Genomic DNA, 21,504 nt, shown 5'->3' with positions numbered 1-21,504 from the left:
CTGCAACTTTTTTGAAATTTTATAGTTATGAAAGACTGGAAAATACATAGAGGGGCAGGCAGCCCCCTTGTGAAAAAGAGTGGGAAAAGGCAATGAATGAAAACAGACATTGGACTAACAAATTCTGCTCAGACAAAAATAATTTTAAAGTCTAAAAAGTTCAACATTTTTGCAAATGATTAGTTTGCAGTTATAAATCCTACAAAATTGATCGAACTTGAATTACAACATCTTTCCTAAGAAAATCTTAATTCACTTGAATTTAAGTTTGAGGCTACACATTGTGTTAAACTTTAAGACTTGTACAATATATATTTGTTCTAAAGAAATTTCTGTAGTGTGGGTGTTACCTTTTAATTAAAAATGAATTCATTTTGAAAGCCAAAAAGTTACTATAAAAGAAAATAATTGGACTACAGTAAGAGTTCTCTTTCTGGGATCTGGTCAACCCCAAACAAACATTTAATTCACATATTCCAAAAAAGTTTAAATCATACCATTTAAATCTGCATTTTCAAATCTGACCCAGACTATTTTCTCCTTTTCTTCTGTTAAAGATGTTCCACTGTAAGCCTGTATAGTAAACAGAAATGTTTAAATAAAAATGTTTTACAGCTCTATTACTGATGTTCAGTAAAATCAATTCTATCCCTCTCCAACTGCACTAATCCTCTATCTTGGTAACTAACACATTTTAGAATATTATTACTCTGATGGATATTCATAAAGAAGTCTAATGACTTTGGTTAAAAAGATAATTTTTGACTAATTAAAAAATTGCAGACACCTAAAAATATAATCATCACAATCTGTAAGAAACAACTCACAGGCACAAAAAAAACTAAAATACCACCTGTATTGGTCAATGAATAAGGCTTAAAACTACCACCTTTATATAATTCATCCCTCGGTGCTTTTTCTCAGACAATTACACAATACCTACAGCTCTCAAGAGTATTATTTTTTTCACCTGTTATCTGGCTTCTAGATCCAACCTATCAGCTAATTCTTACAAGCCTGCAAGGATCACAAAGATAAATATTAAGGGCTAACAAGTGTGGATAATACTTATCAGTATTTAAAAGGATTCATCTCTTCATAAAGCATGTTTGTATTTTAAATTTTTTAAATCGCATAGAGCAGGGCTCCAGTGCATACGCCTGTAATCTAACTAATCAGAAGCCTGAGGCAGGAGGATCACTTCAGCCCAGGAGTTCAGGCCAGCCTGGTCAACACAGCAAACCCTGACTCAAAAAATAAAACAAGGGGAGCTAGGGATGCAGCTCAAGTGGTACTGTGCTGGCCTGGCATGCGCAAGGCACTCAATCCTCAGGACCACATAAAAAATAAATAAATAAAGATATTGGGCCACCTAAAACAAAAAAATAAATATTTAAAAAATAAAACAAGGTTCTGGGGTTGTCGCTCAGTGGTAGAGCGCTCGCCTAGCACGGGTGAAGCACTGGGTTCAATCCTCAGCACCACATAAAAATAAAATAAAAGTGTGTCGGGGCTGGGGATGTGGCTCAAGTGGTAGCACACTCTCCTGGCATACGTGCGGCCCGGGGTTCAATCCTCAGCACCACATACAAACAAAGATGTTGTGTCTGCCGAAAACTAAAAAAATAAATATTAAAAATTCTCTCTCTCTCTCTCTCTCTCTCCCTCTCTCTTAAAAAAAAAAGTGTGTCCACCTACAACTATATAAATAAATAAAACAACAACATATATATGTAATATATACTGTTGCACAAATATATACAAATATACACATATAGATAATTGAATATCAACAAAATAGCTGCAACTTTTTGAAATTTTATAGTTATTTAGTGTGCAGAACAATTATTTAATATAAGCTGCACCAAAAGCATACAAAAATTACTAACCCATACAAATTTACAGCACTTCCTCTTAGAAATTTAAGTATCCATAGTATACCAATTTAACACCAATTTACATATCCACACTATACCACACAAGGCTAATGGTGATCAAAAATACCACTAAAAGACAGGGTTACCTTAATAGATTTACTATCCAAAATAATTACCTTACAAATTCATACAATTTCAATCGTCTTTTTGAAAAAGGAAAACATACGAAGGGACCAAGGTTTAGCTGAGTGGTAATGTGCTAAGCCCTGGGTTTAATCCCCAACACCAAGAAAATAAAAATAAAAACAAGTGGTATGTATAAACAGTTAATTTCTTGAAAGAAGAGAAAAATCTTCACTGGAACCAACTGACTGATTATCTTCAACCACCTCACTCTCATCTTCTTCCTAAGTCTTGTTATTTTTAGTCTTGAGGTTTTTTTGTTGGTTTGTTTTTTGTTTTGTTTTGTTCTGTTCTGTGTGTGTGATACTAGGGATTGGACCCAGGGACACTCTACCAAGAGTTAACATTTCCAGAATTTCTTAGTTTTTAATTTGGTACAGGGTCTCACTAAGTTGCCAGGGCTGGACTCAAACTTAGGATCCTCCTGCCTCATCTCCAAGTTGCTAGGATTACAGGCACATGCCACCATGCTCAGTTTCAAAACTTTGTTTCTTTTTTTAAATATTTATTTTTTAGTTTTAGGCGGACACAACATCTTTGTTTGTATGTGGTGCTGAGGATCGAACCCGGGCCGCATGCATGCCAGGCCAGCACGCTACCGCTTGAGCCACATGCCTAGCCCTCAGAAGTTTTTTTTTTTTTTTAATATTTATTTTTTAGTTGTAGTTGAACACTATAGCTTTATTTTATTCATATATTTTTATGTGGTGCTGAGGACCAAACCCAGTGTCTTGCAGGTGTAAGGCGAGAGCTCTACCACTGAGCTACAACCCCAGCCCTCAAAACTTTTTATAAAAACAAACTTATTTATGAATAATTTTAGATTATTAAACACAGTACAGAGAGTTATTATAATCCCCACCTAGTTGAAGTTGATTATATAAACTAATCCAAAAAAATCTTATATTACCATACTTTGATATATTTTTACTAATATACCCAAGAACTTATTTGGATTTCACAAATTTTTTCAAAATTTTTTTTAGTTTTAGTTGGACACAATACCTTTATTTTATTTATTTTTATGTGGTGCTGAGGATCGAACCCAGTACCTCACACATGCTAGGCGAGCATTCTACTGCTGAGCCACAACCCCAGCCCCTTCACAAAATTTTCCACTAAAATCCTTTCTCTCTTCCAGGATCCAGTGTGGTATACTTCACTGCATTTAAAAGAACTTTGTTTTTTTTCCCTAAGTCAGGGTTCTCTTTAATCTGGTAAATCACTAACATTCCAAACTTTCCTTCAGCTTAGCCAACTTATTGAAAGACATCTTATCTACAGTTTTATTCAACATTCTCCCAATTCCTCTGCAACATCTTCAAAATGCTCTCCTTTGAAATTATCAGATCAAAGGGCACAGTTCACGGTTCTGACCAGCCATCAACCCTATCAGTTGAACACAACTAGAATTATTCAGTGGGTCATATGAACAAATGCCAGTATCTAGTCTAATAACACATTTTCTCTCTTCACAGGGATATTTACAGAACCAGATAATAATTTCTAGACTTCATGAATGTGATGATTCCCAGAATAGTGCAGGATTTGGAACATAACATTAAGAAAAAAAATTAGCTGACCACAAAGTACCAAGCAGGATTCTGGATTAAACGTGGAAGGAGTTAGAAAGCACTGTTTTCGGGCCTACCAAACAGTATACAAAGTGTCTAATGTAAAAAAGGTTTCCCCTATTTTTGCTCTTCTAAGCAAAATATGGCCACTAGCTCCGCAGTCGCTAAAGCTCACTTTGTAATTATCAACTATAATGTTTTTGGCTCATCTGATTATATCAACTACTGATTATAAGCCATAAATCTCTCTGGCCCTCCATCTCTAGTCTCCTCAGGCTCCCTCTAAGACAGACTACTCAATATTTGTTTTGCTTTATTTTATGCTTCCTATATATGGTATCCTAGGCCCCAACATAAACTCATGATGAATACAAAGATTAACCCCATTTATACAATAGGACACCAATATTTAGAAATAGGAATCAGTAACTTGCCCAGAGATAATAACTAGAGTTGACATATAAAACCAGATCTAATATCAATATCTGTAGGATTTTTTTTTAAGAGAGAGAGGGGGGGGAGGGAGGGAGGGAGAATTTTTTTTTTTAATATTTATTTTTTAGTTTTTCAGTGGACACAACATCTTTATTTTATTTTTATGTGGTGCTAAGGATCGAATCCAGCGCCCCGCGCATGCTAGGCGAGCGTGCTACTGCTTGAGCCACATCCCCAGCCCGTTTTTTGTTTTGTTTTGTTTTGTTTTTAGTACCAGGGATTGAATCCAGGGGCATTTAACCACTAAGCCACATTCCAGCCCTTTTTATTTTTTGAGACAGAATCTCACTAAGTTGCTTAAGGCCTTGCTAAATTGATGAGGCTGGCTTTGAACTTGTGATCCTCCTGCCTCAGCCTCAAAAGTTGCTGGAATTACAGGTGTGTGCCACAGTGCCAGTTATGACTATACTTATGTTTGGCCATGATTTTAGCTGGATATTAGTTACACTAGAGACCATGAATCACTAAATCTGTCCATGACCTCTGTTCATAAATAAAGTTTTATTGGAACACAGCTACCCCCATTTCTTTAAACAGCAGTGGTGAGTAATTGTAAAAGAGATCATATGAACTGCGAAACTTATCTAGTCCTTTACAGAAGAAGTTTGCCCATCTCTGTACTAGATCATGCAGCTTTATGAACAGTCACTGAGTATTCATTCCCTCAACTTAGCTCAGGGCCTGCCCATGTGAGTGCTCAAGTAATTGTTTGCTGTCTGAATTTTTTAAATTTTTTTAGTTGTAGATGGACACAATACCTTTCTTTTATTTATATATTTTTATGTGGTGCTGAGGATCAAACCCAGAGCCTCACACATGCTAGGCAAGTGCTCTACCACTGAGCTACAACCCCAGCACCTACTGTATGAATTTTTACTTCCTTCCTACATTAAGTAGAATAATGACTCACATAGAGGGGACCAACAACATAAATTGTTCCTACCTGATCGAGATCTTCATAGCCAATTGCATAGATTAACAACCAGACACCTCCTTTCTAATGTATTATATTCATGGATACAAAATTAATCTTTTAATTTCCATTATTTTTACCTATCAGTTTTAGTAGCCCCCTATTTTCCACCTAATAGAAACTACTCAATTGGATATTCTTGTTCCACTAGCAAATTCTTCCCTCAAACTTCTAACCAATGCTTTTCTCCTCCAGCCAATAAAAACTGCTCGCTATATGGTTCCTAATCACATAAAAGGTGTCTTTGTAAATAAATGGATAAAGAGACCCTGTGGGGGAGAGATGAATTATAAATGAAAAAAAAAAAAAAAAAAACTTTTCCTTGGAACTGTACTCTCACACCATGGATCAAGGTTTAAAGGAGGAGTAAGTTTGAATTCATCCCCAAATTGCTAGGTAAACCTGATACTATGTAGTACAAGACCCTCTACAGCTATAGAGGGTCTAACACATCCACCTAGCCAGTTTCTCTCAAAAAATACCAAATCATTCTCCTCGTTCCAATTAATGCTACTTTATAACTTCTTTCACTTTTTTCTTTACTCTGCATCCCCTTACCAATGAAATATTCAGTCTGTACATGTAAAGTTTACTGCCTCATTATTAATACTCTCTGGTTGTTTCAAGCAATTTGACTTATTAACCAAGTGCCTCGAGAAAAGAAATCATTTAGTGGAGCACACCTGTAATCCTAGCAGCTAGGGAGATTGAGGCAGGAGGACCACAAGTTCAAAGCCAGCCTCAGCAAAAGCGAGGCTCTAAGCAACTCAGTAAGACCCTGTCTCTAAATAAAATACAAAATAGGGCTGGGGAAGTGGCTCAGTGGTTGAGTGCCTGAATTTAATCCCCAGTACCCGCACCTGGCAAAAAAAAAAAAAAAAAGAAAAAGATTTATAGTTTCTTATATATGCCTACAGATCTTACTGTCATGGTCTATTTTCATTAAAATTCACTGAACAGCTGTGCATTATGGCACATGCCTGTAATCCCAGCAGCTCAGGAGGCTGAGATAGGAGGATCACAAGTTCAAAGCCAGCATCAGCATCTTAGTGAGGCACTAAGCAACTCAGCAAGACTCTGTCTCAAAATAAAATATTAAAAGGGCTGAGGATGTTGCTCAGTGGTAAAGCACCCCTGGGATCAATCCCCAGGGGGAAAAAATGTTTTTTGGCTGAATATAATAAAGCAATACCAATTTTTTAAAAATTATTTTCATACACACACACACACACACACACATACATATATGTGTGTATTTTAGTTGTTGACAGAGCTTTATTTTATTCATTTATTTATATGGGGTGCTGAGAATTGAATCCAATGCCTCACACATGTTAGGCAAGCACTCTACCACTGAGCCACAACACCAGCCTGCAACCCCAATTTTGTTTAATAAAAGTAAAATCTAGAGTTCAGAGCTTCCCAGACTCTCTCACAAGTTCAGATCCTAGATGTGGAAATGCCCTTTTAGAGCAGTGCAACTGGGAAAGCAAGTCTGCAGTCGGAGAAGAGCATGGAAATTACAATCACTTTTAACAAATATGCCAAAAGATATTTGTTAAATTTGGGTAATAGTATACTAGATGATGACAGTAAGGCTGTTCTTATTATTTTCTCATTTACAAAAAAAATGCACAATAAAGGGCTTAGAATCTTACAAATTAACATAATAAACCTGGCGCAGTGGTGCATACCTGTAATCCCAACAACTCAGGAAGCTGAGGCAGGAAGATCACAAGTTCTAGGCCAACCTGGGCAACCTGGCAAGACTCTGTCTCAAAAAATAAAAAGGACTGGGGATGTAGCTCAGTGTAAGAGCACCTCTGGGTTCAATCCCCAGTACCACCAATAAAAAAATAAATAAATAGTACAATAATATCCACGTACATGGCACAAAAATATTGTTTATCATAAAAACAAAGATTTGTGCTAAGGTGTAATATTTAGTTTAAAGCTAGTTAATCAAGTCAGAAGGTATATTCTTTTCTCACTTTAGGCAGGTACTTTTTTAACTCAGGGCACTTAACCACTGAGCCACATACTCAACCCTTTTTTTTTTTTTTAGAGAGAAGGTTTGGTGAATTGCTGAGGCTGGCTTTGAATTACCGATTCTCCTGCCTCAACCTCCTGAGTCACTGGGATTACAGGTGTGTACCCAGTAACTTTTTTTTATTTAATTGCTATGGATTGAATCCTGAACCTCACACATGATAATCAAGTGCTCTAGCACTTAGCTACATCAACCAGCCCAAGACCTCTTAATTCAGACAAGGTAACAATTTTGGAAATAGAACTCAACTAGAGATTCTCAAGTTCTAACTCTCAACTAACATATCACTTTGATTCCTCTTAGGAGGGGAAGTCTTAAGGAATAACACTTACGCCACCATCATGACAAAAACTAAGGTACCTACACTACTAAAAACAAGTGTATACTAGGCACAGTGGCACACACCAGTATTGAAAATTCAAGACCAGCCTCAGCAACTTAGTGAGGTTCTAAGCATTTTAGCAAGACCCCATCCCAAAAATAAAATAAATAAGTAAATAAATAAATAAATAAAACAATGGACTGGGGATACAGCTCAGTGGTAAAGTGCTTCTGGGTTAAATCTCTGGTACAAAAAAAAAATAGTCACAAAACAATATTTCAGAGCTTCCTAGTAAAAGATAAAATCACTATTTCTGCTATCACACAAAAGTAAAACTACTTTCTCTGCAAAGACACTTACCTGTGGCACAACATCCTGAAGAAAAGTTACAACACTTTCCATGTAGGACTGCTCTCTGGAAAAGAGCAAAATGGATAAGATTTGACATGATAGATTTAGACAGACCATGGAAAAGCTCTATATGTGAGCCCAAATGAAGTCACTCCCAATATTAAAACAAGGGGGAAAAATTATCACTTGATAATTCTGTTTATCCACTTGCTAGTTTCATGAATCTTTGTATATGCTCTTGACTGTAAGTCTTAAATTTTAAAAGAAGAACTAATGGCACATGCCTGTAATCCCAGCAGCTCAGGAAGCTGAGGCAGGAGGATCACAAGTTCAAACCCAGCCTCAGCAACTTGGCAAGGCCCTAAGCAAGGGATGTGGGGATATAGATCAGCAGTAGAATACCCCTGGATTAAATTTTCAGTGCCAAAAAGAAGATAAATATTTTTTTTTAAAGTTGATGAGGCTATAGGTCAGTGTTACAGCACTTGCCTAACAAGTGAAAGACCCCGGGGTTCAATCACCAGTACCAAAATAATAATAATAATAATAGTAATACTCTTCTAATCTGATAGAGATAACTTCTAATTCATGTTTGAAGGAGTGATGACAGAATTCCTAGCTAAGACAGACCTTCCTCTTGAGTCAGAGCATAACAATGCCCTACTTAGAGCAAGAAAAACTGTTGCTGATGACTCAGTATTTAGTGACCTCCTCTTTAAATTTGTTATGAACCTAGTCCTTTACCTGTATGTAGCAAAATGAGTCTACATTTTGCTCTATGTGCAGACATTAGAACAAGTTATTAAAAAGTCTTTACAGAACTTTTGCATACATGAAGCCTGGGAAAATATCAAAAAGCATAAAAGTGAGGGAAAATAACATTGTTCAGGACACTAAATGAGATTTTTTTTTTTATGCTGTTGGAAATAGAGTCCAGAACAAAACACATGTTAGGCAAGTATCCTATCACTGAGCTACATCCCCACCTCCCACCCAAAGATATTTTAAATGGGAAGTATACAGGTATAAACATGTGCAAAAAATAATTTCTTCAAAATACTAAATTAATTTCAGGAAAGATATGAAAAAGTACATTCAAAATAATACAAGACATTCTAAAACCTAGGAAAAAAATATACCTTAGACTGTGATTGCTTCTTGTTGTTTGGTTGTGTTTTTTTTTCCCCAGAGTCAGGGATTGAACCCAGGGCCAAAGGCATGCTAAACAAGTACCTAATCAATGAGTTACATTCCCAATCCTATATTTTTAAAACATGCCTTGGAGACTTACAAAAATTGATTAGGCCTAAAAACAAACAAACAAACAAAACAAACAAACAAAAAATGATTAGGCTGTGGACTACAGTAGCACCATGGCACAGCACATGTTTGATCCCCAGCACCCAAAAAAAAAAAAGATTTGGCCTACCTCTCCAACCTCACTTTTTTGCCATTCTGCTTACATACACTGCTTAACCTATATGCCACTGCAATTTCTAGAATACAGTATACTATTGTTTTTTTTTTCTTTTGTTTTATTTTTGTACTGAGGATTGAACCCCGAGGCACTTTTCAACTGAGCCATATCCCCAGCCCTTTTTTTATTTTGAAATGTGGTCTCACTTATTTACTGAGGGCCTCATTAAGTTGCTGGAGCTGGCCTTGAATTTGAGATCCTCCTGTCTCAGCCTCCTGAGTCTCTGGAATTACAAGCATGCCACACCATGCCCAGAACTACACTATTCCTTGAATCAAGACCTCTACATCATCTTTCTTTCTGCCCGATATCTTCCCACATACTTTTCTTTCATTCAACTCTCCAGTTTAAATGCTGCTTCCTCAAAAAGATCTTCAGTGATAGCCCTACACATACTCCCTTGTTACTCTCTATCATGGCATACTGTGCGGGGATGACACCTATAATTTATGTACTTTCTTACTTATTTATTATTTTCCCCCACCAGAATGTAAGCTCCATTACAAGAAGGAAGGAATTCATCTCTCATATTTACTTTTTTTTTTTTTTTTTTTTTTTGGTACCAGGGGTTGATTTCAGGGGTGCTTAACCACTGAACCATATCTCCAGCCCTTTTTAGTTTTTTATTTTGAGTCAGGGTCTCAGTGAGTTGCTGACATTGGCTTTGAACTTAAGATCCTCCTGCTTTAGCCTCCTGAGCTTCTGGGATTACAGGAGTGAGCCACTGTGTCAGCTTCCCCTAAAACTGACAAGTCCTAGCAATTGAACCCGGGGCCTGCCACATACCACGTAAGTACTCTACCACTGAGCTATATCCCCAACCCTTTTGTTGTTGTTGTTGAGATAGGGTTTTACTAAGCTACCCAGGTTGGCCTCAAATTTTCAATCCTCCTGCCTCAGTTTCCCAGTAGCAGAGGTTATAGGTATGTACTACCATTCCTGGCCACCACCATCTTATCACCAAAACCTATTAGCCAGTATTTAAGTCCATGCTTATATTAAAAAAATGAATGAATGAAAGATTGAAAAACCAACCCCACTAAAAGTGTGTACTGCATAACTAAAAGCAATATGCAACATGCTTTGAACACCATATTGTGAGACAACACAGAATACTAAATAAGGACACAGATCCCTATTCATAGTAAATAAGAACAAAACAATCTGGGCTTGATCCTGGTTCCCCTTCTTGAGGGCTGGGAGTATAAGTGGTAGAGTGCTTGCCTAGCATGCACAATTCCCTGGGTTCAATCCCCAAGCATCACACACACAAAAAAAAAAAAAAAGGAAAGAAAAAAGTTAATATGGTGGCTCCCCTCTTTGACTGTTACCAAGGAGAATTCAATTTTTCCCTATTTTGATTTCCTCAACAGTACCCAACTCATAGCTAATAACATGTATAACTTGTTGCTATGATTCATAGTTAGAAAAGAAATATATCTCTCGGAAGTGTAGAGGAAGTATCATGGTAAAAGATCATATTATACATATCCTTGGTCAATCTGAGAAAGCAATCTTAGTGTAAAATGCTAAACTACTACCCAAGGGAAATAATCCAAGACTACTACAATTTCCCTCTAACAGCATTTTATAAGGCATAAAACGAGCCTCATCTCCACCAGGCCCTGAAGGGTCTTAATTGTCTACCTCAACCTATTTTAAATAGGTCATTTTTCCTGCATCAGGACTACATTTCATTTATAAAACAGCCTATCTTTCCCAAATCTTTTCACCCTATTCCCTTTGCCCTAAATGTATCTTTGATTCCAAAAGGCTAAATTTTTTCACCCTTAAAAGATACATTCTTACTGTTACCTTCTTAAAGAAACCTTGTCTGATCACACTCCTAAAATACTTTCTAAATTTTTATGCTGTTTTGCTGGAATCCTTTCTTTTTTGCAGGTTACACTAATATCAAGTATGTACATCTTTAAACCACACTGTATTATAAACTCCTAGAAAATATAGATACTCTTTGTCAAAGATTATCCAATATCTATAAATTTGCTCTTGATACTTTGAAACATTCTGAGACCTAGAGTAAGAGATACATTTTATATTACAATCTAGTAATCATATACATACATAGGAATATATTTGTGCACAGCATGAAATAATTCTAACTCCCTTTATATGTTTTCTATTTGTGATGTTAGAGATCTAACCCAGGACCTCACATATGCTAGGCAAGTGCTCTACCACTGAGCTATGCCTCCAGATGCTATTTAATTATTAAAACACAGATCCTGACCCACCAAGTTGATTTTATGATCCACTAGTTTGTTAAACCTAGAGTTTGAAAAACCATGACTCTTCAGGATTTAACACAGTATTCTTTTTTTTTTTTTGGCACCTGGGAGTGAATTCAGGGGTACTTGACCAGACAGCATCCCCAGCCCTATTTTGTATTTTATTTAGAGACAGGGGTCTCACTGAGTTGCTTAGTGCCTCACTGTTGCTGAGGCTGACCTTATACTAGCAATTCTCCTGTCTCAGTCTCCCAAGCCGCTGGGATTACAGGCATGCACCACCACGCCAAGTTTAGCACAGTATTCTTTAGGTACTCTATAGCTCTCCAAATGTTCCTTTTATCTGGCCTCAGCAATGATATTCCCTCAACCTGTAAAGCCAAAATTTTAAAGATTTTTACAAAAGTAAGCACTAGTTAAAAAGAAAATCTGATGTTGGATACAGGGGTGCCCACCTGTAATCCCAGCAACTAAGATGGCTGAGGCAGAAGGATCACAAGTTTGAGGACAGCCTCAGTAAATAAGCAAGGCTCTAAGTAACTTAGCAAGACCCTATTCAAAATAAAAGATAAAAAGGGCTGAGGATGGGGCTGGAGTTGTGGCTCAGTGGTTCAATCCTCAGCACCACATATGAATAAATAAAATACAAAAGATCCATTGATAATTAAAAAATATTTTTTTCTAAAAAGGGGGCTGAGGATGTAACTCAGTGGTAAATCACCCCTGGGTTCAATATGCAGTACCAAAACAAAACAAAAATGAAAACAAAAATTTGAATGTTAGTTATTATTGTGAGTAAAGTTTTCTTCAGCTGTTGGGCTTATCTGAAGTATGCTTACGTGACAGCCTGAGGGCGAACCACAACTCCACCAGTACAACGACTGGGTCTTCTAGGAGAATCTGTAGCCATAGCTTCATTCATAAAACCTGGTTCCAGAACAAAAAAAAAAAAAAAAAAAAAAGCTTAATCATCGTCATTAGAGGAAGAAAGTCTTATGATTACTTACCAGAGAATCCTTCTGAAAAAATGCCTAAAAAGATTGGCATGGTGGCACAAACAAATAATCCCAGCTACTTGGGAGGCTGAGGCAGAGAAGTAGCCAGCCTCAGCAACTTAGCATTGCTTTTTCTCAAAATTAAAATTAAAAGGGCTCAGGATGTGGCTCAGTAGTAAGGCACTCCTGTATTTAATCCTCAGTAATGGAAAGGTTGGGGGATAAGGGGACCAACAAAGTACAAAATCCTCCTGAAATTTCTATTAAACCAGAAAAAGAAAATATTTTTTAAATTCCAAATTATGAGGTTTGTTTTTTTTTTTATATAGACAATGTCTCAGAACCAAAAACAGTAAATGCTCTTGCTGGACCCTTTGTTCTCTTGTTAACATACACTAGAAAGATAAGAGAATGAGATGGGATGGGAATTGTAGCACAGGAGCAATGAGATAAATATTCTACCTTGGTGAGTCAAAATAAAAGAATTTACTCAAATTTTAGGTTGAGATAGTGAATATGCACATGGAATAATATTTCAAGACCCAAAGGAACAATGACATGATACCCCTCTACTTTCTTATTAAACCTGCTGGGAATCTCAGTAAGACAGCAGGGCCTCATTTAAATCATATTTTCAACCTCTGTCTATTGTAACCTAATCTCCAGGCTGAATACATATGTATATAAACATGCATGGTGTGAGATGCCCCTTATCCTTCCCCATTGCACCACTAAATCCTCATCCTTGAATGTTTAATGAGTCTCTGAATCACTAAGGAGGTTTTAAGAGCATGGAGTCTACTTGTTTAAGGTTAAAAGAGGACTGACAGCAATATTAAAGCCCAGAGCACGAAACTAATGCGAAAAGAACCTAAAAGCATCACTTCTAAGTAGGAAGCATTCTATCACCTTGTTTGAAAACTCCCAAACTGATAAGTCCCATCTCCTACACCTTTTGCCAACTGGTCCAGCTACCCCTTCCTTCCTCAGGGGGTACCTTTCAACTCCAGCTCCCTTATCCCTCTCATTTCCATTTCACCCTTTCTTTTCCGAACCAGTCATCCAACCTCTCTCTGTTCTTTAAAGGCCCTGTCATCTGAGGACCACTCTCGCCAGCCCCTCAGGCCCCACTCTCCCAAAAGACACTCACACAGCGCTATCCACTTAACCTCCAAAGCAGAGCCACCGCTGCCCCCGGCCGCCCTCTGGCCCCTTGCCCTTCTCCCCTCCCCCTCTAGTCTCGACACTTCTCCCCAGTCGAATTCCTGCCAGCCAAACACTGCCCCCCTCACGCTGCCTGCCCCTTGTCCGCTCCAAGCCTCCCCAAAGCCAAAGACCCGCCAGCCCTCTCACCGGCCGCTCCGCCGGTAAACGCTGTTCCCCAGCTCCAGGCTCACTGTTTGGAGTCTCCCCTCGTGATTGACGGCTTCCACTTCCTACCACGCCTCAGCGGAACCACCCTGCTAGCCAATCCCAGAAGCAAACTGGCCCTGGACGGGCACCGCCCTTGGAGGTCAGCTTCGCCAACCAGCAAGTAGAAAAGAGGCGGACCCGCCTCCTGAACATATCCAATCCGCTGGGGCTGGAGGGAAAACACAACAGTATGTAAGTTCGGGTGAAGTCGATGTATCAGGTTCGGTTGCGAGCGCAGTCAGGTAGGCAAGGATTACGAACGTGTCTATTTTAGTGACAGACAGTACCATCGTGGGTTTTTAGGAAAAAAACAACATGCCCCAGACACCTGCTGACCTCGCCCAAGCGTCTCAGACTGGGAACCAGAGGACAGGGAGACGGGTCTGTTTACATCGAATTCTCGCGACAGCTGGTTCGAAACTCAAAGCACGTGGACGTGGCAGCTGCCAATCACTCTTAACTGGCCATTCATCCGTCCAGAAACCGACTTCTGCCCCGCCCTTTGCGATGTGTTTACCTTCCGGGATCCTAGGCTGACTCGCCCCGCAGATCAGCCCTGGAACCTAGGCGGTGTTGTTCTGAGGAAGGGGCATGGCGGTGGTCTTGTTAGATTTGAGCTCCCTTATAGAACCAGGACTGAGTGTTTACCACAGTTTACATCTTCCTTATCGGGATCTAACCATTGTCATTTTTTTTCGTACTTTTTAAAAGAAGAAAAATTGATTTATTGATCACTCCGCAGTCTTTGATTTTACTTCATATGCAATACTTTATTACCAAATTTAATGCTGCAACAGCTCCATGAAGATATTGCTTATTAATAGGCACGGTTTTGTAACTAATTGGCTGATACAACAGTAAACATTAGAAAGATCTTAGCACAATGCAGGAGGGAAAGGTTTAATAGAAAAACTACTACCTCCCAAATACGAAATCTCCGGGCGCGGTGGCACACGCCTGTGATCCGAGCGGTTCGAGGTGGGAGGATGAGGCAAGACGACTGTAAACTCAAAGCAGCTCAGCAACTTGGAAAGATCCTGTCTCAAATTTTTAAAAAAGGGCGGAGATGTAGCTCAGTGGTTAAGCGCCCCTGGATTCAACCCCCTGTACCAAAAAAGAAAGGATGAAAGAAACAAGAGCCCAGCGCAGTGGTGCACCTCCTGTAATCAAAGCACCTTGAGAGGCTGAGGCAGAAGGAAGGCAAGTTCAAAGTCAGTATCAGCAAATTAGCGAGGCTCTAAGCAACTTATTGATACCCTGTCCTCAAAAATTAAAAAAGGCTTGGGATGTAGTTCAGTGATTAAGAGCCCTTAGATTCAATCCCCAGGACCAAAAACAAACAAACAAACAAAAAAAAACCTTCCTACCTTAAACACACTACAGAAAGAATCTTCCCAGTATTCTGAATTCCTTCTGTTTTTACTGTTGTACTTTTTTTTTTTAACCAGGGATTGAACCCAAGGGCACTTAACCACTGAGCTACATCCCCAGTCCTTTTTTATTTTTTATTGAGAGGATCTCACTGGGTTGCTTGCAGCCTAAGTTGCTGAGGCTTGCTTTGAACATGGGATCCTCCTGCCTCAGCCTCCTTAGCCACTAGGATTACAGGCCTGTGCCACCATGCTGGGCCAGCACTGGCTTCTTTATTGTCTCTGTAATGTGTTTTGGGTGCTTCTTTTCTGTAAATATCCTTTTCCCCCATCTACAACATTAAATACTTCCTAGACAATAGTAGGTCAAGCCTTTTACATTGCTGAATCCCCCTTAACCCCTAACAGCCATGAATCCACAAGAATTTAAAAATTAAGATTTCTTTGAATGTAAAAACTATTGTTCATATGCTGTCCAGAACCCAGAGCAGTATTAAAAACAAAACCTAGATACCAATAACTAATAATCACAAATGGGATAATCAACATTTGGATACATTTTTCAGTTTAGAGTTGATTTTTGATCTGCTTGTTGGTTTTGTTTGTAGTACTGGGGATGGAACTCAGAGCCTGAGTTACCTTCCCAGCCCCTTGTAAATTTTGAGACAGGGTCTCACTAAATTGCTGAGGCTGGCCTCAAACTTGAGATCCTCCTGCCTCAGCCCCCCAAGTTGCTATGATTACAGGCATGCGCACTGTGCCCTACAGTTTTGTATGCATTGTTAAACCTCATAACTCTATTTCTCTTCATAGCTATGATAAAATCAAGCAAACAAAATCATAAAGGATATACCTGTGCACAAGTTCATTCATTCATGAATTCAACTAATACCTGAGTACCTATCAAGTGTTAGGTGTGTTCTGAGTGGGGATATATATAGCCCAGTGAACAAATGGACAAATCATTGCACTTGTCCTTAGCCAAAGAATTCACACTCTGATGGGAAGACAGAAATAAACACAAACTGAGAAGGTAAAGTAGTGTAAAATGCCATGAAGAAAAACAATCCAGATAAATACATCAGCAAATGGCTTATTTTAGATAATATAGTCAGGACCAGGTCATACCTATAATCCCAGCTGCCCAGGACTTGAAGGAGGAGGATCTCACATTAGAGGTCAGCTTCAGCAATTTAGTGAGATCCTGCCTCAAAAAAAAAAAAAAAAAAATTAATAGGGCTGGTAATGTTGATCAGTGGTAAAACACCCCTGGGTTCAATCCCCAGCACAAAACAAACAAACAAAAAAAGATAGTACAGTCAGGGATATTTGTTTTGTGTGTGTTGTTTTGTCTTGTGTTGTGTTGGGGGTTGAACCCACAGCCTGGAGCTTGCTAAGTACATTCTCTAGTCTACTCCCAGCCTGGAGAGAACATTTAAATAAAAACCTCAACTAAATGAGGAAGACATTCTGAGAGAGCAGTCCAGACAAAAGGATCAAATTACCCAGCCCCTAAGAAGAGTTTTAAGGAAAAAAAAAAAAAAAGAAAATCAATATGGCTCAAATAAAGTGAACTAAGTTAATCTTACTGCAGACTAGTTAGGGAAGATAAAGAATGGCCAAATGCAATATGGTCTTACAAAGAATTATAAGGAATTTCCATTTTTTTAATAGGATGGGAACCTATTGGAAGAATTTCAGCTAGGAAGTGTCATATTATTTTTTTCTTGAAGTTCAGGAATTCAGCCTAAGGGTTCACCCATGCTAGATAAGTGCTCTACCACTGACTACATCCCCAGCCTTTTTAAATTTTGAGATGGGGGTCTCACCAAGTTACCTAGGCTCTCCTTGAATTTGCCCTCCTCAATTTCTGGAATAAGTAGGATTACAGGTGTGCACTGTCACTCCTCGCTGACACTTGATTTTAACAATGCCAAAGTAATCTATTTTCTTACACAACTATGGTGAATATAAATAATTTTTTTTTACCAGAGAGAGATTAAACCCAGCAGTGCTAAAACACTGACCCACATCACCAGCCCTTTTTAAAATATTTTATTTAGAGACAGAATCTCGCTGAGTTGCTTAGGGCCTCACTAAATTATGAAGGCATCCTCCTGCCTCAGCCTTCCGAGCCCCTAGTATTACAGGTGTGCACTAACACACTGGACAATATTTTAATTTTCAGGGCTGGGGATATAGTTCAGTTGGTAGAGTGCTTGCCTCGCATGCACAAAGGCCCTGGGTTCAATCCCTAGGAGCACACACACACACACACACATATATGTGTACATTTAATTTTCAATAAATTTAAAGACAGGATTGAATCTACACCTCTAGTCCCAGCTACTTGAAAGGCTGAGGCAAAAGGATCACTTACCAGCTTGAGGAAACATATCAAGACACCATCTGGGGGTGGGGAGAAAATATCATATAAGAAAAAGATAGCCAGGCTCAGTGGTGCATGCCTGTAATCCCAGCAATTTGGGAGGCTGAGGCAGGAGGATCACAAGTTCAAGGCCAGCCTGGTCAATTTAGCAAGACCCTATCTCAAAATAAATATAAAAAATGGACAAGGATGTAGCTCAATTGTAGAGCATCCTTAGGTTCAATCCCCAGTAGAGAAAGAAGGAAACAAGAAAAAATGTTTCATTACTGATAGCAAAAACTGTAACAGTATCTGATTGGATTTTCTATGTTCATAGATGTCATATGTTAGACAATAATAGAGAGGGCAATACAATGGTAAAGTTTCTACATTCCACTTTAAGTGATCAAATATTGATATTGAGTATAAAAGAATGTATAATTCCTAATGTAACAACTACTTCTGGCAAAATATTTTGCTTCATAGATTAAAATCTTGGGGCTAGGGACATAGCTTAGTTGGTAGAGTACTTGCCCACATGCACAAGGCTCTGCGTTCAATCCCTGGCAAAGAAAGAGGAAGGAAGAGGAAGGAAGAGGAAGGAAGAGGAAGGAAGAGGAAGGAAGAGGAAGGAAGGAAGGAAGGAAGGAAGGAAGGAAGGAAGGAAGGAAGGAAGGAAGGAAGGAAGGAAGGAAATTAAGTTCTTAACTTTTGTTACTGGCACAATATATTTAGGGGTAAAATATACTGAAATGCTTTCTTCCATCACATGAATTTTTCAAGTATCTTTATGATGAAAAATTCAATGTTCATTAATGCTGTTATGAAAACATACCTAGTACACAGCTTGTGAAACCTCTGTTAGGGGTTGGGGATATTGCTCAGTGGCAGGGCACTTTGCTTAGCTTTTGAGAGTCTCCAAGTTTCATCCCCAGCACTGGAAAAATAAAGATTACATAACCCATTACTGTAATCAAGTGGAAATTTTAACTTCATGTATAGGAATATTTTATTTACAACCACTAGGAGATAAAAGTGAAAAGTAGCTAAACAGATTTTAATATACACATATATTTGATGAATTTCAACTTGGTACAGATAAAATATCATAGATATAAAAGATGGAAGTCCTTCACAATGAATTAACTCCAAAATTGTCTATTAGTTGCTATGTCTCTATCTTGGAAAGATATGAAAAACAAATTCTTCAACATTCAAAAATCCATAAGGTGGGGATGTAGTTCAGTGATAGAGCACTTCTGGAATGTATGAGGCCCTGGATTTGATTCCCAGTACCCCAAGGGGGAAAAGAAATCCTTCTAAAAAACCAGCCACACAGGATTGGGTGTGTAGCTGGAATAAAGCACATATTTAACCTGCAAGTGCTAGGTTTAATCCCCACCCACAAAACAATTCAAACCAACAAAGCAGCCACAAATAACATTTTACCTCCATCACTGGTTCTCAATTAATACTTTCATAAAAAATTGATATGCTTCCAAGTATATATTTTCTAGTATATGTGACACACATTGTTGCATGTATAAATTCTTTTTATTTTTTTTAATTTGGTGCAGGATATTGAACCCAGGGCCTCAGTCATGCTAAGGAGATGTTGTACCAATGAGCTACAACCCCAACCCATGAATTAACTCATTTATCTGTCAATGAGATTTCTTATTCCTAATAAAATTTAACTTTTTTCTCATAGAACACAATTCATCACACTTGGTGCTTTAGTATTGTCCCTTTTCCCTGCTATACTACTAAAGTATAAATAGTGGGGGGGGGGGGGGTTGAGTTTGTTTGTTTTTCTCGTGGTATAGATATTGGAACCCAGGGCCTTAAATGTGCTAGGCAAACACTCTACCACTGTATTACATCTCCAGACCCTGTTTTATTCATGGTTAATTGATACATATTCCACCAAATATTCATAAATCATAATTTAATCATATTCTTTTTGGATATTTTGTTTCTATGCATTCTATATTAAAATTTAAAATTCAGTTTAAAAATGAATATTACACATATTTAAGTCATTACTCTAAAGCATTATCATAGCACAATAGACTATTAATATATACCATTAAAACAAACCACCAACAAAAATCCAGTTACATGAAGAACAGCTCACTGATTTATTAGATGAACAAACATACTCATATAATCAATGAAAACTGTACGATACAAAATAATTTAAGAAATGTTGGAAATTAGCAGCACCATCTGTTATTGAAATAGCAAGAAAAACTTCACATATTTAAGCAAACACTAGAAAGGGGATAACTATTTAAAGAACTAATAATGCCACTGGTCTGGGAAGACTGAGAAGGGCACTGTTTTAGGCAAACACACACCAAGATTCAGTGAGTATATCTGATGGTTAATGTTTTAGAAAAATGCTAATGAAGTAAAAGATACTGCACAGTGTTTTAATTAGGACAAGGAAACTAACATCCAGCTACTTTTAGCATGGCTCAACACTTCTATGAAAAATTTAGTTCTGAATTATGAAATTAGAAATAAAAAATACTTTTTAAAAGACACGAGTAGTCTCTAGGAAACATTAAGTGGAACACAGGTCACTATGAAAATACATCATTCTTCCAGTCTGCTTAATAATTTACTTTAAAAAGTTGTGTTGTTTTCATCACAAGTGGCTTGTACAAATTTTTAATAAGCATTTTAAAAAGTTTAAATGTATTTCTAAAATCTAATAGATTCTTTTGATTTTTTTAAAACATTTAGCCCTGTTGTCACAATTACTGTGTATCAGAATAAGAGACTGAGTTTGTGTGAAGGATACAAATTTACACACAGTGTACAGCAACTTATACCCTAACATCTACAAAATTCACATTTATAATACAAGCAAATACAAGGCCAGGATAAAACTGTTAAATTCCAAAAAGTCAAACTGTATACTCTTTTTATTTTGTCCCCTTAAAAAAGTTCAACTTCGGTGCCAAATCTAAAAAGCCCTCTTATATCATAAATTTGGAAAAACCTCAATTCCCAGATACTTTTCAGCAAACACAAACAGTTTTCCTGTGCTGATGTAGTAAAGGATTTCCAATTTTTCTGTGGCCCCTAAGTCTACGTCGCATGGTGAGTTTGACAGAGTTCTTCCGCTGTGAGGTTGTGGGGAGGCTTCCAGATTGAGCACCACTACTTCGGCTTAAGCCATTTCGTCTATGCTTCTTCATAAGGGGGCCAGAGTTGGATTCTTCTAATGTCCTTTTAAAGTTCGCTGGAGGGGTTCTTTCAACTTCTTGAGCTTTCATTTGACCAGGAGTTGACATCTTTAAGTTTTTTTGGTCCAAGATGGCATTTGTTGAATTTGTAGGCACAAGGCCAACTGACAGGGTATTATTCAAAGAATCGTGTATCCTTAAAGTCAGGGCTTTAGTGCAATTTTCTTCAAGTGGCTCTGGATCTTTTGAGGGTATAACTACAGCCTGGACACTCCCTCGAGCTATCTCAGCTGGGACCTCTAAAAAATTCTCTGAGAAGGCATTACTACGAACAAGGGCAGGTATATGGTCCTTGGAGTTCAGCCTTGGCCATTGATCCTCTTCCAGAGACTGAAAAACAAGAAGGTAAAACAAGAAATAATTTATCCTAGAACTCAATAAATCCACAACACATATTAGACTCCTTACAAAGTGATTAAGAAGGCAAAAATACGATATGCATTCAATCACTTATTTATTATATCGTCACTAAACTGTGTTACAAGGCTCTATGAGGGTAACCTAGGTGAGTGGAAAGCAATATAAAGGTAACGATGACACTCAAATCCTG

General features: G+C 38.0%; 2 protein-coding genes across 9 annotated transcripts in view; both read right to left on the bottom strand.

Moving 5' to 3' along the window:
• Positions 1–14,138, bottom strand: part of Bcas3 (BCAS3 microtubule associated cell migration factor) — a 583,386-nt gene extending 569,248 nt beyond the window's left edge. For 2 of the 8 annotated variants that reach the window (XR_006846898.2, XM_046423196.2), the window contains exons 1-4: positions 13,900–14,136; positions 12,391–12,478; positions 7,835–7,889; positions 498–573 (exon numbers count right to left, since the gene is read on the bottom strand). Coding sequence is in view for 7 of the 8 variants with exons in the window: in XM_046423196.2 (XP_046279152.1) it covers positions 498–573; positions 7,835–7,889; positions 12,391–12,473 (214 nt within the window). In the remaining variant the exon portion in view is untranslated. Of the gene's footprint in view, positions 1–497; positions 574–7,834; positions 7,890–12,390; positions 12,479–13,899 lie in introns of all 8 variants that reach the window. The other 6 variants (XM_046423195.2, XM_046423198.2, XM_046423193.2 and 3 more) reach the window with 5 other exon arrangements.
• A 5,676-nt stretch (positions 14,139–19,814) lies between these two features.
• Positions 19,815–21,504, bottom strand: part of Ppm1d (protein phosphatase, Mg2+/Mn2+ dependent 1D) — a 45,614-nt gene continuing 43,924 nt past the window's right edge. The window contains exon 6 of the mRNA XM_046423192.2: positions 19,815–21,284. Within this exon, the coding sequence (XP_046279148.1) occupies positions 20,727–21,284 (558 nt within the window). The 3' untranslated portion in view covers positions 19,815–20,726. The remainder of the gene's footprint in view (positions 21,285–21,504) is intronic.

This window comes from Marmota monax, unplaced genomic scaffold (assembly GCF_021218885.2).
Source record: "Marmota monax isolate L192 unplaced genomic scaffold, Marmota_monax_Labrador192_F-V1.1 WCK01_AAM20220418_F8-fsc00171, whole genome shotgun sequence".
NCBI classification, from domain to species: Eukaryota; Metazoa; Chordata; class Mammalia; order Rodentia; family Sciuridae; genus Marmota; species Marmota monax.
This window is presented reverse-complemented; position numbering and strand designations above follow the sequence as displayed.